This window comes from Sceloporus occidentalis, unplaced genomic scaffold (genome assembly GCF_023333645.1).
Source record: "Sceloporus occidentalis isolate IW3139 unplaced genomic scaffold, rSceOcc1.0.p SCAF_7, whole genome shotgun sequence".
NCBI lineage: Eukaryota > Metazoa > Chordata > Lepidosauria > Squamata > Phrynosomatidae > Sceloporus > Sceloporus occidentalis.
Window position 1 is genome coordinate 75,760,231 of NW_028316987.1, and position 17,718 is coordinate 75,777,948.

The 17,718-nt window shown below is 41.3% G+C and overlaps 1 protein-coding gene across 5 annotated transcripts in view; it reads right to left on the reverse strand.

The window, feature by feature from the left end:
• Positions 1-17,210, reverse strand: part of ARHGAP21 (Rho GTPase activating protein 21) — a 132,758-nt gene extending 115,548 nt beyond the window's left edge. For 4 of the 5 annotated variants that reach the window (XM_089533382.1, XM_089533380.1, XM_089533381.1 and 1 more), the window contains exon 1: positions 16,376-17,210. In XM_089533382.1, coding sequence (XP_089389508.1) covers positions 16,376-16,441 — 66 coding nt within the window. In that variant the 5' untranslated portion in view covers positions 16,442-17,210. Of the gene's footprint in view, positions 1-8,233; positions 8,251-16,375 lie in introns of those variants that run through there. The other variant, XM_089533383.1, reaches the window with a different exon arrangement.
• Between the last annotated feature and the right edge of the window lie 508 nt (positions 17,211-17,718).

Below are 17,718 nucleotides of genomic sequence, written 5' to 3' on the forward strand. Positions count from 1 at the left end.
CACCCTCAATTAAAACCTCTCCTTAATAGCCACCCATCATACCTCACTTGACGGGGACACATAGAAAAGAGCCTCTGAAGATGCTTTCGGCATCCAAGCAGGTGTATGTGAGAGAAAATGATCCTTTGGGTAGTCTGACTATAGATTTAGGGCTTTACAGATGAAACCTAGCATTGTGAATTCTGCCTAGAAACAGTGAGAGAACATATAGAGATGACAAAACAGTCACATAAAATAAATGTATAGATTCAGGGCTTTATTTAGTTTAGTTGATAATTTAGTTTGGTTCAGCTGAAATTTCTTGACAATTTTCAAAGGCAGCCTCACATATAATGCTTTTTAGTAATCTAGCATGTTTAGCTTTGGATAGGCTATTTAACATTGGTCATTTAACCACACCCTTCAGACACTGGTTTAGAACCAAAAAAAAGCTAGTTGCTTTGTCAGAGGAATATAGAAGTAATGCCCACCTGCAGTGCTACAGTTCATCTCTTCCAGTGGTTTCACAAAAATATAAAATAGACTTGAGAATGGAGAGCTAAAAAGAACTACATTATGGTCTCTGCTGCCAGATAGCTGACCAAGGGAGCATTAAGACTGATCAAAAAGTCCCGATTTTGTTCCTGTTCTTTCTGATTTTACGTTTGTTTGTGTATATGCCTTCAAGCTGCCTGTCAGCATATGGCAATCCCGTGAATTTTAGAGTTTTGCTAGGTGAGGAAAACTCAAATATGTTGTTTTGCCGGTTCCTTCCTCTGAAATATAGCCTACAGCAACTAGTATTCACTGGTGGTCTCCCATCCAAATACTAAGCAGGGCTGACCCTGCTTAGATTCCAAAATAAGATAGGATCTGGTGCCTTTAGATTACTAAGGCCTAGCTCTGATTTTCTACTGGGTTAAAATAAAACAACATGGGAAGAAGTTATAAAAAATCTGATTCTACTGGAGGCTGACAAAAAATATTATGGGATAAAAAATGTGTGAATGGATTTCCAAAATAAAATTTGGAAAAACAGGAACAAAATCTGGGACTTTCTAGTTTTTTTTAACCAGTTTGAATTAAAGTGTCACTCAAAGGTCCAAAACACACTGCAGAAATAATCCAATTTGAGACCACTTTAACTGCCCTGGCACAATGCTATGGAATTCTAGGAACTATAGTTTTGTGAGACATTTAGCCTTCTCTGTCAGAGCGCTCTGGTGCCGCAATAGACTACAGTTCCCAGGATTCCCTAGCACTAAGTAAGGACAGTTAAAGCAGCCTTTCAGATGCAGATCTATCAAGGAATAATAATAATAATAATAATAATAATAATAATAATAATAATTTATTTATACCCTGCTCTTCAGCCAAAAGGCTATCAGAGCAGCTTACAAATTGTTAATTAGACATTTCCCTACCCTCAGGCTTGCAATCTAAAAAAGCCACCTCCATGTTGGATGTTTCCCTTAAATGAGTCATGGAATAATATTACCAAGATACGGTGACCTGGCAATAAGCTGCCACAAAGGGAGGAAAGGCCAGGTCATTATCACCTCTGCTGAGACACCACCTTCATTTGGTTCTTCCATCCTCCAACCATTCCCTGGCAGAGAGCATCAGCCAACAACCTAGGAGCCACAGCAAGAGCAACAAAGGAAGAACAGGAAAAGCAACAATCACTGACCTACACCACTTCTGGCAAAAATGTCTGGATCTGCCAGTCTGGGGCCACTGAAGGCAGCAAGAACTAATACCAGAAGAACCACTGCAGCAGCCAAGCCAAGCCACCAAAGAAACTAGAGGAACAATCCTCCTCCTTTTCTTCATCCTTTCCCTACAATACCTGGCTAGTGAAGATCAGTAGTTTTCATAACTTGACCACTGAGAAGATCTCCATGTAAGCATCCATATGAGAGCAGTATGCTATAGAAATTATTTAAATAAATAAATATACCTGCAGTTATTTTGTCACTATACATTCAACTACCTTCCTCGTCACGCACTAAAGTGCCGGTCTGTAACCGGCCAAACTCTTATCTAATCTCCCTCTCTCCTCTACCACCTCTTAACAGTGGATTAAAAAAAAGTATCACACATCAATGTGCACTGGAAGCATTAAAAGTCCCCATGATTGCCTAGTAGCAGCAAAGTGGAAAGTGCTAAACATTTCTCAAGAAACAGTCTTGCAAATATATCTGAATACATACTGGAAATGAGATCCCACAAGGAGAATGGTTTGTAGGGAGGATGAGCTAACAGATTTGAAAGTGAAACTGCCTCATCAACAGGAAGAAGAGAATGGCAGGTGGGCTATGATAATTAACAAAATGATTCCTCTGTGTAACTGTAAAGAACATAGGTGAGCAAGACTTTACCACAGTGCCAATGTGCTACTGATGACAACTTGTAAACACACTTATTTAATATTTAAGTTATTTATTTAAGTTAAATATCAGTGTGCTCACAACCTGTCTCTCACTACAGTCTAACCACAACCTAATTTTAGGGTCACAAACCATCTGTGGAAGAACAACAATTTAGAATACAGATATTACATGTATTTGTGTCAGATATCTGGCATTTTCTGGCATCTAGAGTTTTCAAATCCAAACTGTACTGGAACTTTACTGGGTTTAAAAATTCTATAGGGCAGAGTGGAGAATTTAAAGCTAAATGACATATACTATATATTTTCCGCAAGAATTTTCAACATCCCCCTTCATACACTGTAGGAAGTAATTTTAAAAATGGAAAGGCAGTGTGGTGTAGTGGCTTGACCACTGGACTTTGACTCTTAAGACTGGGGTTCATATCCCTGTTTAGCCACCCACTGGGTGACTTTGGCAAGTCACATTCTCTCACAGCCTGAGAGAAAGGCAAGGACAAACCCCTCTGAGCAAACATTTCCAATAAAACCCCTAGGTCACCATTAAGCTGGAAACTACGTGAAGGCACACAAAAACTTGTACTACAAAATTCTTCAAATAGGATTACTTCCATTTTAACATTAGTTTATTTCCACCCAAGAAAAAGTACATGAAACAACCTTACATTTTAGAATCTTACTAATGAGTTCCTGATCCTACAATCTAATTTGACACAAGGGGATGAAAGTCCACATCTTGGTAAATCTCTTGTTTGCTTGTGTTTAATCAACCAGTCCAATACAATGAGTCATCTCACTACTTTTATGATACAAGGTGAAAGGGCCTCTTTCTGCCCAATACTGTATAGGTGTGGTCCTGATAATCCCTGGGTGTTCCAGTATTAACAATAGCTAGAATCAACCCACTCATTCATCCATGAAAATATGTAAGACAATTTCCATAGCTGAATTACAGCACAGAATTATATGTAGACATAAGTATAGTAAGCTCTCACAGAAACATTTATATCCCTAGAAAACTCAGGATGCATTATTACTAAAGGCAAAAGGATGCGTGTTTTGTTTGGGTGTGCAAAATTCTCTGGTAACCTTCAATATAAAATAGAAGTCACTAGTTAAACAGAAGGTAAGAATGTCTTGATTTTTATATTCTCCTCCATTTGGGGGGGGGGGTAAGTTTTAGTTGGTAAACAGAAGATTTTCCAATGTTGACTATTTACAATAGCTGACGTTTCTAAAATGCAACCACAATTCTGGGGTAGAGGAGGGTGAGAAATCTATTCTGCTGATTTTTAAAATGCAACGTTCCACCCAAGAAGCCAACTCAAGAATTGTGTGCCAAAAAAGAATTGTATGTCAAAAATGCATTTGTCCAAGCCAGATACACATCTTTTTGTGAAAGAAAGAGACATAAAAATATGCACACAAGTGAAATGTGCTCACAGATTATATACCAGTATTTGAAAAAAGCCCCCATACAAATACAGTTTACATAAAGTACTTTGGGAAACATATATTTTTAGAAAAACATAGAACAAATTCTTCTGTGAGGAGATTTTTTTTAAACCCACAATTTATTGGGAAATGGGGTGGAATGAGTTCTGAAAATCTGTCAATCTCTGTTAGTATGCTATTGCCACAAGGATATATATTTCTATGTTAAAGTGACAATGATAGCAAGTAGACAGGTGTTTTCTTTATACCAAAAATCACATATGCACACAGAATCTGAGCTAAATTCACAAGATAAAAGTCACAACTAAGGGCCTGAACAGGCAGGCCAAAATAAAACTGCTTCAGGTCACTTTGGAGGTATGCTGTTTAAATGACACACACATCTTAAGAGGCCAGAAGCTGTGCCAAAGCTGCGCTCCAGTCCTTAGGACTGGAGCATGGCTTTGGTACAGCTTGCAGACTCTTAGGATGCATTCATCATTTAAACAGCATACCTCCAGAGTGACCCGAAGCAGCTTTATTTTGGCCTGTATGTCCGGGTCCTAAGTCATTCAACTATTTTGTATCACACAGTTGCTGAAATCAGTAGGATCTTGTTTTGTGTATCTCTTCCCAAGACTGGGCTGGGCAACTGTAAGGGGTCAGTGGGCTGTACCAACCTACTCAGAAACCTTGGAGGGTTGCATTTTTGTAATACAGCCTTTTTAAAAATTCCCCCCAAATGCCCCAAGGGTTAGAGTGCAGTTTCTCATATAGCTTGCCCCCCTCAGCCCATTTTAGGGTTAGGAGCGGTCTTTCTTACAACACCAAGTAACCCAGAAAACTTCTAGGTCACTCCCTGTTGGGTAAAAAGACCTTTTCTGTGTCTTAAACTGCCCACAGCAAGAGGGTGGAGAAACTGCCCCCCTAAAGACTCTCCTTAGAGTACCTAGGGACGTATGGATTAAAAAAAGTTTGAACACGGCCCCCCCAAAAAGCTGACACCCCTCTTTCTCTATCTCTGAGCTAGATTAAGTCTGTATAAAATCAATTATTTCACAGTGGTTAGAAATGCTTAAAATGAAGTACCTTTATTAATACTGACCTTTTTATGTGAAATCCTACTGATTTCAGAAGTATTTGTTCAATGCTTCCAATAATAATATTAATAATAATAGTAAGTCACTAACAAGTCTGCCTTTTTCTGTATACAGTTGTCCCTCCCAATTCACAGGGATCCATTCCAGACCTCCTCCTCCCCCCCCCCCCCACGAATCATAAATATCCAAGCCCTACTGGATATAATGGCCAGGTGCTCCTGAGTGCCATTTTCACCCTCCTGGCTTTCTATCCACAGAAATTCAAGACCGCGAATAGGAATTTTACAAACTAGGAGTGACAAGTGTATTATTAAAGCATAGTTGACACAGTGTATATATTTACATCTCTTTTTTTTCGTCAACTAGATTTTTACTGGTATCCAGAAAAATGCCACCCATTAGCAACCCATTTTAACTGAAATACAATCATTTAAGAGTATTTTACCCCCAAGTGAAGTCAACAGAACCAGACAGGCTGAAACTGCAGCATAACTGAATTGTGGATTTAGCTGTAAATCAGCAACTACACCAGTGGATATACAAAGCAAGTCCTATTAATTTCAACAGTATTTGCTCATGCATAACTCTAAGCAGTGTCACACGCTAAGATACAGAAAGACCAGAGACTTGTGCAAAACACGTACTTGGAAACTCTATTGTTCTCAGCTCTTTGAATCTCCCAAAAATCTGATATTTGAAATGGCCTATCAAATTATCACTGGAGTTTCCACAGCATAAATTCCTTAGACTGGGAGAAGGGAACATATGGCCCTGCAGATGTCAGCCTACAACTCTCATCAACTCTATCCAGCAAAATCAATGGTACAGGGTGGATTATGGGAGTTTTGCTCCACCAACATCTCAAGGACCAGAGACAACAGATTTCTTCAAGAATTAACATCTTTTTAAAATTACATCTTTTTAAAAAATGCAAAGCAACATTAGAACATACAGAATTCACCTCCAGAGAAGCGTGTAATATCATTATGAACAAGATGAATGCCAAATAAATAAATCTTAAACTTTGGAATTAAAATATGGCATACCATGCTTATTAACTACATGCAAAGCTTTGGGGAAAGAATTCAAATTTTGCTTCAAGCTTGCTACTCATTTACCTAATTTCTGAATAGGAAAAAGCCAACTCAGAAGTAAAAATCTGTAAATATAAGTTTTAGTACTGATTCAGTTCTGTATTTTGATTTACTACTGGCTTTATAATGTCGTGGTACCTTTCACAACAAAGGTGGGAAAACTGAGCCGCTACCAGTGCACTCACAAAATTTTGATGAAATTTCACAATGTGAAACATCTTGTCTTTTGCCTTAACAAAGAATGTTTTTTATTGGCAAGTTGTCACTAGAGAGAGGGAGGGAGGGAGAAACTGTAAACACAAATATTTATAGACAAAAATCTATTCACATTACAGTTCTATTTAGCTGCAAGTGAAGTCTGTTAAGTGGCAGCAAAGATTCTCCATTCTCACATAAAAATCCTCATCAGTGCACAAAAAAACCCCATTAAGGGTCCCTTGTGCAGCAGGCTGACCTGAATTGACACACCAATTCCATTTACTAGATTAGCATCCAATCTGAGGGGAGCTAACAGGAAGACACAAGAGAGGTGAATACATAGAAAGCTCAGTGAACCTTGCCCCCTTGCAGAGGTGCTGCCTCACTTCCAGTTAAGTATCATTAAGCCCTTTCACAGCCAGCTACTTGCCTTTCCTAACGCTCACTGTGATGGCCCTTGAACACAACTGTCTACAGTCAGGAACAGTACAAAGAGAACAGTGCCTTTTATACTTCAACATAGCCAACAGAAGCAAAAAAATTAAGTCAGGAGAGAAGTGAGACACAGAACTAAAAGACTAAATTATTTTGTTCAGCCTCTGCGTTACTACACTCAGTAACCTAAACAGCCAGGACCTGCAGATGCTACTTTTTCAACTAAAACGCTCAGAATGCCTGCAAAAGCCATAGTTATGGCCATGTTCCTTTGGAACTTTGGAAGTTACAGAGCAAAAGGCGACGTTTCCGAGTTCTATAGAAGCACAGAAAAGTCTATTTGGAGGCACTTTGTAAGGAGTCCCAATGGAAAGGCTGAATAGTTTGACATTATTCATTTGTCTTTCACCTGTCCAAAGTACAGCATACATTAATGTTACAGGAGGAAAATTAAACCCAACACTGTGCTTAGATGGGATTTTTTCCTATTGATAGGAGCATATGAAGTTGCTTTATACCCAGTCAGACCATCGGTCCACCTAGCTCCAAACTAGCAGCCCTAACTGAGAGCAGCTCTTCAGGGTTTCAGACAGATTTCTAGCCTTACCTGAAGATATCTGGTGATCTTGCATTCAAGTACTAACAATGCCCAACCCTGCTTAGCTTCCAAAATAAGATAAGACTGAATGTGCTCAAGATATGTAGGTAACTCAGTCGTTTGCCCTCTCTTCCTCTGATGTAACCTAGAAGTGTCTGACAGACATTGCTTCCACTTTTAAACTCTCACTGAACTAACTTCCAAATTATTTATTACACTGATAGCCAGCCTTTCTATCTCAGCAATGACTACAAAGAATTCATATTAAAAAAACCCAGATGCAACACATAAAAGAAGGAAAAGACAATAATGAAAAAGACCCCCTTCAGTTCAAATCCAACTCAATGCTAAAGTCTCAACTGAACAAAAAGCTATCTGAGGAGTAGACCACACTGGTCAAATAAAGCAGCTATTAACTGCTTTGAAGACGGGGTGTTTAGATGGCACACAAGGCAAAGGCGAGTAGAAAGTGAAAGGAAGCAGTGCTCCAGGGCTAAAAACCTGAGCAAAAAGAAGCTGGGATGCTCCGACTTGGGGCAGAAAATGTGCACCTTTGCATCAGCGTATAAATAGCTCAATACCAGTACAAGACTGCGGCAAAGCAAAAACCCAATTGCCAATAATGCAGTGGATGTAATTACAACATACGCAAACTAGACAGTCCAACAAGGGAGCATGGAGTGAAGGGGCATGTATGGGGAGCCTCCATGATTGTGCTTTGCCAACATATCACTCAGCACACCGATGCACTGTACAGGCAGTGCATCATACGGGCGACTGTGTGGCCAGTCATATGGGCAGCTGTCCAATGGAATGGCATCTCAGCAGGAAGAAGCAGGTAATTGGGTCACAGGTGGTGTGCAATAGTGTACATGCATGGTGCGGAGATAACCCCCCCAAAAATAACTACGTGGCACAGCTTGATGCCGCAGGGTGTGGACACCCCGTGGGTGTTTGGCTTGCCTTGGGAGCAGGCGGTATGGACAATGGGGTTTCAACCCACCTTCAGAAAACCCAGGATCAAGAGGCTTTTTCCTGCCCATCTGCTCCAGCCCAGAGTATCAGAAGGATCACCAACAGGGAGGCGCACAGCCTAGCTTCCTATAGCAGAATGTTCCAAATCCTGAAAGCAGGTTGTGGAAGAATATCGTGTATTACAGATATAAAGGAGAGATTTGTCAGCAATGCATCTGAAGAAGTTTCAGGTAATAACTGGAAATTTCTGTTGCTGAATTCCTATACTTGTTCATCCTATTCTTCATTCAATACACTAATTTGTTTACTTAACAGAATACACAGACAATTAAAAAAACCTTGGCTCACATAAGTTTCCAAACAGCTTTTATGGAGTGCATTCCAAGAAATCCTCTAGCACTGTACTATCGACTGTAATCCTATACATGTTTACTTGTGAAAAAATTCCTACTGAAGTCAGCAAGGCTTATTTCTCAGCAAACATGCAAACAACAAATTAACAGGTCCATAACTGAAGGAACCTGTTCAATCAATACTGGCACATCTTCTTGAGACAAAGACAATTTGTAATTTTACTTCATCAGAACCAAAGGTTAGTACATTATGGCTCTCTTACCACAGAAGTGGCCATGTAAACATTTGCAGTCCTCACTGAAACAGAAGATCCAACAGCAATTCCCAAATCTGTGCATACTAAGAAGTACATCATACAATCTCTACAGTAATCTTTGGTTCAAATCCGTTAGCCCAAACACAAAATGATTGTTAGAATTTTATCTTAACTGGTATTTGTGCTTTCCTAAGGCATAGGTTGGAAACTACTTGAGAGCACACAACAACAACAACAACAACAAAAGACATATGGAAGAATATAGGAGCAGCACAAAAGTAAAATACAGACCACTGAAGTTAGTACAGAAACCATTTCAGAATTACTTAGTTCTGTATTAGAAATGTAAGGTATATATGTCTTGAATTTGGATGAATTCCACTTCTCAAATTTTTAAAAATATACTATTCATACTTGAGGTAGCTAGTGTGCTGTAGGGGTTTGAGGGGTTTGGTGACCTGAGGGTCACCAAAAGTTGAAAATGACTTGAAAGCATAGAACAATCAAATTCACATATCGTGCCATCGCATTGCCAGCAGTTTCATTACCAAAGAGTTCAAAGGGAAGCACAAAAGAGATACATTTCAGGAATTAGCAATGAAGCCAAAAGTAAACTGATAATTAAATTCATAAATGAAGCTACTTGAGTTGCTCCATACTGTACTGTAAGATTCCCACACTCTGATGAAGCTGGGTTATACAAATAAAAGCAAAGAACACTTTATATGAACATTAGGAGGAACTTCCTGACAGTAAGGGCTGTTCGACAGTGGAATGCACTCCCTCAGAGGGTGATAGAGTCTCCTTCCTTGGAGGTCTTTAAACAGAGGCTGGATGGCCATCTGTCAGGGATGCTTTGATTTGGATTTCCTGCATGGCAGGGGGTTGGACTGGATGGCCCTAGTGGTCTCTTCCAAATCTACGATTCTATGATTCTATGATTCTATGATTCTATGATATATGTCCAGGATTATTTAGAAATGGCTTGCTTTGGGATTACTGACTTGCTTTGAGTCCCTATGTTGACAGAAAAGCAGGATATAAGAAAATATTAATAATATTAATAATAATAATAATAATAATAATAATAATAATAATAATAATAATAGATATGTATGTAACATTCAGTGAATAATTGCAAGGGCATCTGCAAATTCTTCTCCATTTTCTAGAGAAACTACAGGTTATCTGGAATTCCAAATTCAAATGTTTCCAAAATCCAAAATCATCCAAATGGGTGGCTGAGCTTGTTTCACCTTTGGTTTCTGATAGTTCAATGTACATGAACTTTGTTTCATGCAAAAATTATTCGAAATATTGTGCTTAAAATTAACTTCAGGCTATGTGTATAACGTATATATGAAACATAATGAATTTCATCTTTAGACTTGGGTCCCATATCTTAGACACTTCATTATATACATTGCAAATATTCTAAGCATACCTCTCATACTCTAGAAGGCAGTTTTAAGTCACTCACTAAAGGCACAGTGCACCTTATTCCCCAAAATAATTTCCAAAAAGCATACCCATATTTTGCCATTTCATATAAAGTATATCATTTTACTGAGCAACTGCATATAATGGGACTTGAGCACCCATGGATTTTGGTTTCCACAGGGAGCCAAACTCCACAGGGAACCAAACCAAACTCCAGAGGATCCTGGAACCAAACCCCAGAGAATACCAAAGGCCCAACATTCATTTAACTTCCAGGATGGGTTTCTATACAGCATTATACTGGGCCCTACACATTCACTGGGGTTAGGAACACAAGACCTCCATGTAAGTGGAAAAACTACAAATTAAAAAAAACACTGTGTTATTTTTTCCTTTGAAAATGACTTGAAAGCATACAACAAACAAACAAATTAACATCTCAAATTCACAACAGATTCACAACTTCTACAGAGGCTGACCACAGAGTTGTGCTGGAGAACCTACAAATGCCTAGAGAAGTCTTCTCTCTAGGAATCCAGCATGACCTCTGGAGGACACTGGAATTTATTCATCATTTTTGCAGATAACCAAATCTGCAAAAGCCAAAGTTGCAAATGTGGAGGTCTGACTGTATAAATCTGTCTACCCTTGAAGACAATTTGGAAAGTACAGCTAGAATGCAGTAGCCCAATTCAAAAGGAATAGAAGGTTTGATTATATAACCCTCATTCTTGCCAAACAGGCCTTGCTGGGGCCAATTCAAAGTGCTAGTTTTAACCTCTAAAACCTTATACAGCTCAAGACACCAACACTTGACTGAATGTCTCTTCTGTCCTCTATCTGCTTGTACAATGAGATCATCATTTGAAGGAACTTTAAAAGGTTGCGATAAGAGGGAGACGGTTTTCAGTAGACGGTCCCTACTGCAGATCGCTTTCTCTAGGAAGACTTGCCTGTTTCCAACATTTGTCATGTTTTGGGTGCCAACATAAAACACTTCTAAACTCCCAGAGATTCTAAATATTGGCCTTAAAATACTGAGATTTGAAAATATTGGCTGATTTTAGAGTGCCTTAGGCCAACTGATAATTCTTACATTTGTTACTGGGGTGGGGAAATGTTCCCTTATTATATTATGAACTACAGTCGCCTCTCCTAACTTGCAGATCTGAGATCCGTGACCTCGATTATGCGCGGAGGAGCGACCTCCATTATTTCTAATGGCATGTGCGCCTGGCGCGCATGCCCAGGCCAGGCACACAAGGGTGCGCCCTATCAGAACAATACACAGATTAACATGCAAATCACCTCTTCTCAACCAACAGTATATATACCCCACTCTCTTCCATGCCAGCATTCTCAGAAGATGCCAGCCACAGGTGCTGGCAAAATGTCAGAATAAACTCTTCTAGAACATGGCCACATAGCCCGAAAAACCCACAAAAAAACTATAGATGCTGCTGTGAAAACCTTTGACTTCACAACTATATTTACTGTTTTTAACTTTTATATATCTTATCCATAGGACACCTAGAATCTTTTTTAAAAGGCATCCATGTAATAAAAAATCATCACATAATTATGTTCCAAAAACCATCATTTATCACTGGTGACACAAATATTACTTCAAAGAAATTATGAAATGCAAACGGCCTGCTAAACCTCACTCTACAACCCTGAAGGTAGTCTCCACAGATCAGTTACGGTGTATGCAAACTACACATAATCCTACCAGTTCCCTAGCCGATACGTATACTAGCCTGAAGTACTGAATTCTCCCTTCTTAAATCCAGGTACTGCTAAAGGAAGCTGCATTAAATATCTTCCAAATAAAAGCATATCCACCATATTGAAGCTCACACTGAAGAACTAAACTAAACAACCATATAGCGTGTAGTACTCTAATTTGAATGAAGAACACAGAATAGAAAATACTGTGTATCAGGCCTGCACAACCTACAGCCTGGGGGCCACATGCCGCATGCCAAAGGATTTTGGGCAGCCTGCAAGGATGTGGAACAACTTCAAGACTCCTCTGCTGCTCAGCCTGCTTTTGAAAACAGGGCCATGTGTAGGAGGATGGGCAAACACTCCTCCTGCAAGGCTCCTGTGCTGCTCGGCTTTCTCCTGGGAAGAGGGCCGGGCAGAGGAGGGAGAGGATGGAATTAATATTAACAACATTCATTATTATTAATTAATAATAATTTATTGATGTTTAATTAAAACCAATTTGCGGCCCGAAGAAGTTCAACCTATTTTAATTTTGGCCCCTACCTACTGCCAAGTTGTGCAGGTCTGGCATATATACTATAAGTTGAACTCATGTATAAGCCAAGGGCAGGTTTTGGGGCCAAAATTTTGGATTTCGGCAAGACCTGTAAGTCGAGGGTAAAACTTAGGGCCACGTAACCAAGGATCTAAAGGATGAAACAAAGGAAAACAATGCCAAAGAACTTAACAAAATTCCAGCCAGACATAACTGTTTGTGTTCATCCTAAAAGCTGGATGGATAAGAGAATAGTGGGGTCAGTGCTTCTAGGACAGATTATATACACAGTTGACCCTTGTTAGATACGCTGGAGTTTGGTTCCAAGATCCCCCATGTATAACAAAATCTGTGTATGCTGAAGTCCCATTAAATATAATGACATAGCAAAATGGTGTCCCTTATAAAAAATGGAAAATCAAGGTTTGATACTTGAAATTTATACTTTTTTTAACATTTTCAAACCATGGATGCTTGAATCAGTGTATAAAAAATCTGTGTATAAGAGGGGCTGACTGTACTCTTGCCTTTCCCCAGGGGATTGTTCCTTTTTTAAAATAAGAGTTAAAGTACGGTACTAAAAGTGACCCATGAATAAGTCAACTCTAGTTTTTATGGTCAATTTTTGACTAAAATTTCTAGACTTATATATGAGCATACACAGTACTGAGTTAGTTAATAAAATAATATGGAATTTTTTCATAATTAGGTATGAAAGCTTCACACCAAGTACAATGGGAAGTGGGGGAGAACAGTGGTCCATCCACATTCGCTGGGGTAGGGTCACAGGGCCCTTGTGAATGTGGAAAAACTGCAAATAAAAAACCCTATTCTTTTTATCTGAGAGGACCCTGCTCTAGGAATCACCAGGTCCTCCAGTGCAACTCTATGGTCAACAACTGCCAGAAGTGGACTGAAGAATCCTGCTGGAGGACCTACAAATACCTAGAGAAGTGTTTTCTCTAGGAACTTCTAGGTTCTCCAACACAACTCTATGGCAACCTCTGGCAGAGTTGCGCTGGAGGGCCTAGTGATTTTTAGAGAGAACATATTAATTAAAGTGCAAATAATCAAATCCTCAAAAGTCAAGGCTGCAAATGTGAAGTGCCAACTGTATTCTGCTTTTTAAAAAACTAAGTCCTTTCTACAGATAGGAAAACCTGTTTGTTCTTCCACAAATAAAAGCTAGTTCAATAGAATGATATGATCTCACCTATTTTGTATGCCTCATCTGCAAAGGATTCATTATGGTTTGCCAAACTAATGATAGGCAGATTATATGAACAACACCTAGTCCCACATCTTCCTCACCACCAAATAATTGTAAGGTTTAGCTGTTTATCTTCCTTCACTTTCAACAGTGATATTCCTCCACACAGTAGATGAAAAATGCATTTAAGTTACTAAGGCACAAACATAACCCAATACAGTACAATTCTCCACTCCTGGGACTTGCTATGCTGAGATCTCAGAGGGAACTCTTAATACAGGACTGATCTTTCAACGCCATAATACCATGTGGCACTGTTATATCAAAGCATCAGGGTAAGCTAAGGACAGAGCAGTAGATTAAAGGGTGCCCTCTTAAACCAACACTATTTTTAAGAAGAATTAAATTCTATTTCTCAAAGGGACATTTGCGATCATTTGTTTAGAATACATTTGCCTATACTGGACATTAAGAAAATAACTACAGAGTGTAAAGCCACGACACGTAGAGAACATACACAACTACGTCACAGGCTTACGTGCAGGAGGTAAAAACTTTCACACACCATATGCTCCACATAAACACAAGCACAGCACAATACACCAGCGCGCCTCAGTCCATGGGAAAACCTCATAAACATTTCAGATAGCAGGAGTCACCTTTGATATGTAATGTAGAGTAAACGCACAGGACTGAGGGAGATTTAATGCTCTTAGTACTATTAATATGGAGCCTGGGATAAAAGATTGAAACAGGGGCTTTTCTAAAGACAAGCTTTCATGAGGACACACTGTAAAGCACTAAAAATACACAACTTCCCAAACTAGAGAGAGAGACACAGGAATTCCCCAGAAACAACTGTAAGTGAAAAAAGGGACTTCAGACTATGCAAAAGCCCTATAGAACTGATCTGTGGAAGCTGCTGGAGTTGCCCTGTAAAAGGAGGAGGGGGAAATATGTGTGTATATACTTAAACACACACATACACACAACAGACGGAGGAGAAAATGGGATTTAGTGTCATTCAGGGGCCTCAATTTTTAAAAGCAACCACCACCACCATCAGAGGAAGGGCTGCATGGCCCTCTCACTCCTCCCTATCAAATCTATGGGACAAAGGGAAATGGGGGGAAGGAGGAGAGAAGAAAGGCCTGGGAACTGCCCTGGAAAAGATTTTCAAGGGATATCAAAGCTCTCAGCAAAGCTTAGCTCTTCTCACCCTCTCTATAAACAAGTTTTCAATGTGGTGGCGGGGAGGGGGTTGCTGTTCTCCTCAGGCATTTCCCCCAAAGAAGGGGGAAAACAGAAGGGGAGTTGTGTGTCCCCCTTTTCTCCTCCCAGGTGGCATGTTGGAGGCAGGAAGAAATCCCAAAACAAAACAAGGATGAGGGGGAAAGGAACAACCCAAAAGTAGTGTGAAGGAAATAGACAAGCCAAAAGAAAAGAAGTATGACTGGGAAAACTCCAAAGCAAAAGAGATATGAGGGGGAAAGGCAACCCAAAAGAAGTGTGAGAGAAAGAGACAACCCAAAAGAAGTACAGTGGGCCCTTGGTATCCACTGGGTTTGGCTCCAGGATCCCCCCCCCCCTTAATATAAAATGACAAAATCAAGCACTGCTTTTTGGAGTGTGTGTGTGTGGAATATTTTCAAGCTGTGGATGGTTGAATCCGTGGATAAAGAATCCATGGATACAGACAATTGACTGTATGAGGGGAAAAGACAACCCAAAATAAAAGCAGTATGGTGGGGGGGAGGGGGTTTAAAATAAAAGCAGTATGAGGGAAAGAGACAACACAAAATTAAAGAAGTATTGGAGGGGATCCAAAAGAAGTACGAGGGGAAGACAACCCAAAGTCAACATAAAAGTACTATGAGGGGAAAAGAAATGGAGGAGCAAAATAAAAGCATGAAGGGGGAAAGACAACCCAAAACAAAAGCAACATGAGGGAAAGAGACAACTCAAAATGAAAGAAGTGTCTATAGGGGGGGGGAGGAACCCAAAAGAGTTATAAGGGAACGAGGCAACCTAAAACAAGACCAGTATGAGCGAAATAGACGATCCCAGTAAGAGGGAGAGGCATCCCAAAGTAGGAAGTCTGAAAAGAAAGAGGCAACCCAACATAAAAGCAGCAGGAGGGGAAAACACAACCCAAAGCGAAGGAAGCATTTGGGGGAGAGAACCCAAAGAACTATCAGGGCAAAGAGACAACCTAAAGCCAAACCAGTGCGAGAGAAACAGGGAGAGGGAACCCAAAGCGAAAAGCATGGGGCGGAGGAGAGAAGCAAGGTGATGAAGAGGGAGGAGGCCACCGAAGTGCAGAAACTTTATTCTTTCGGAAGCCCTTCACTTCCCCCCTTCCTCTCTCTCTCTCTCCCTAATAAGAGGAGGCTGGCTGGGAAGGCGAGGGCGGCCTCCAGCTCCACGCACCGCTCCCAACGGCCAACTCCGGGCGGGAAGGGGAGAGGAGGGAGGGAGGGATGGGGCGGCCATTAGCGCCGCTCCCCTGCAAAACACAAAAGCCCCGAAGAGCACAATCCCGCCCTTCTCCTCCTTCGCCTTCGCCTTCGCTCTCAGGAGCAGCAGCCGCCACCGCCCTCCTCCAGCCAGGGCTTCTCTTCCTTCCTTCTCCGCCACTCCTTACCTGGCTCCCGCTTTGGGCGACCTGGGGCGGCGGGGAGAGGTCTCCATCTCCCCAACGGGTCGCCATTACTACTTCATCCCCCGGCCCTTGTTCCAAAAGGTCCAAGAAGAAGAAGAGGAGGAATCCGCCGGAGTCCACATCGAAGGAGCCCGGCGCCCAAAACAGGGAAAGTTTTATGTCGGAGTTGGAGAACAAAAACAATATTCCAGGAAAACACCCTTCCGAGATAGAAGAGAGAGAGGGGCGAAAAAGAGGGGCCAAAAGGCTTCTCTTCGCCCTCGCAAAAGGATTTGAAAAGTTGTTAAAATTGATATATATCCGTCTCTTTGGGGGAAAAACAAGCCCCACGAATGCGTTCCCAAAGCCCCAGAACACAATGGAGCTCTCTCTCTCCTCTTTTCCTCCCACTTTTCAAGGAGGAGGAGGAAAGAGGAGGGGAAGGAAGGAGATCACAAACCCCGGAGGAGTTTTCCTCCCCAGCCAAGCCCCGAAGGGCCCCCCTCCATCGCCCCGGAGGAAAGAGGGAGCGAGGAAGAAAGGAAGGGAGGAGGATGTATGTGTCAAGGATGGCTCCGGGAAAAAGAGGAGGAGGCGGAGGAGGCGCGGCGGTGGCGGCAACAACAGCTTCTCCTCCTCCTGCTGCTGCCGCCGCCACCCGTCCCTTGTTAGGCTAATGGCAATGGCTCGTCATCTTCCTCCTCCTCCTCCTCCTCCTCCTCCTCGACATATATACTGTACAGGGAGGAGAAGGGACGCCCACAGCCCTTCTCCTCCACTACTTATTATTTCTTCTTCTCTTCCTCCTTCCTCTTCTCCTCCTCCTCCTCCCCTTCTTTTTCTCCTCCTTTTCTTCTTCTCCTCTTCCTCCTCCTCTTTTTCCTTCTCCTCCTCTTCTCCTGTTCCTTTCCTCCTCCTCCTCTGCTCCCTCTCTTCCTCCTCCTCTTTCTTTTTCTCCTCCTCCTTCTCTTTTTTTTCCTCCTCTGGTTTTTCTCTTCCTCCTCCCCCTTTTTCTTCTTTCTTCTCCTCTCCTCCTCCTCCTCTGCTTCCTCTGCCCCTCTTCCTCTTCTTTTCCTTCCCCTCTTCCTATTCCTCCTCTTCTCCTCTTCCCCTCCGCCTCTTCTTCTGTTCCTTCTCTTCTTTTCCTCTTTCTCCTCTTCCTCTCTTCCTCCCAGCTCGCGTCCCAGGAAAAGTTAGGAGCCGACGTCCTCCTTTTCCAGGACCTGTCCTACATTCCAACCTTCTGTCCAGGAGGAATTCCAAAATGCCCTCCCATTTTCAGCACGACTTAAGAAGCATGCATTGCATTTACATTTATAAGAGCGTGGATTTGTTTTGCTAGCTTT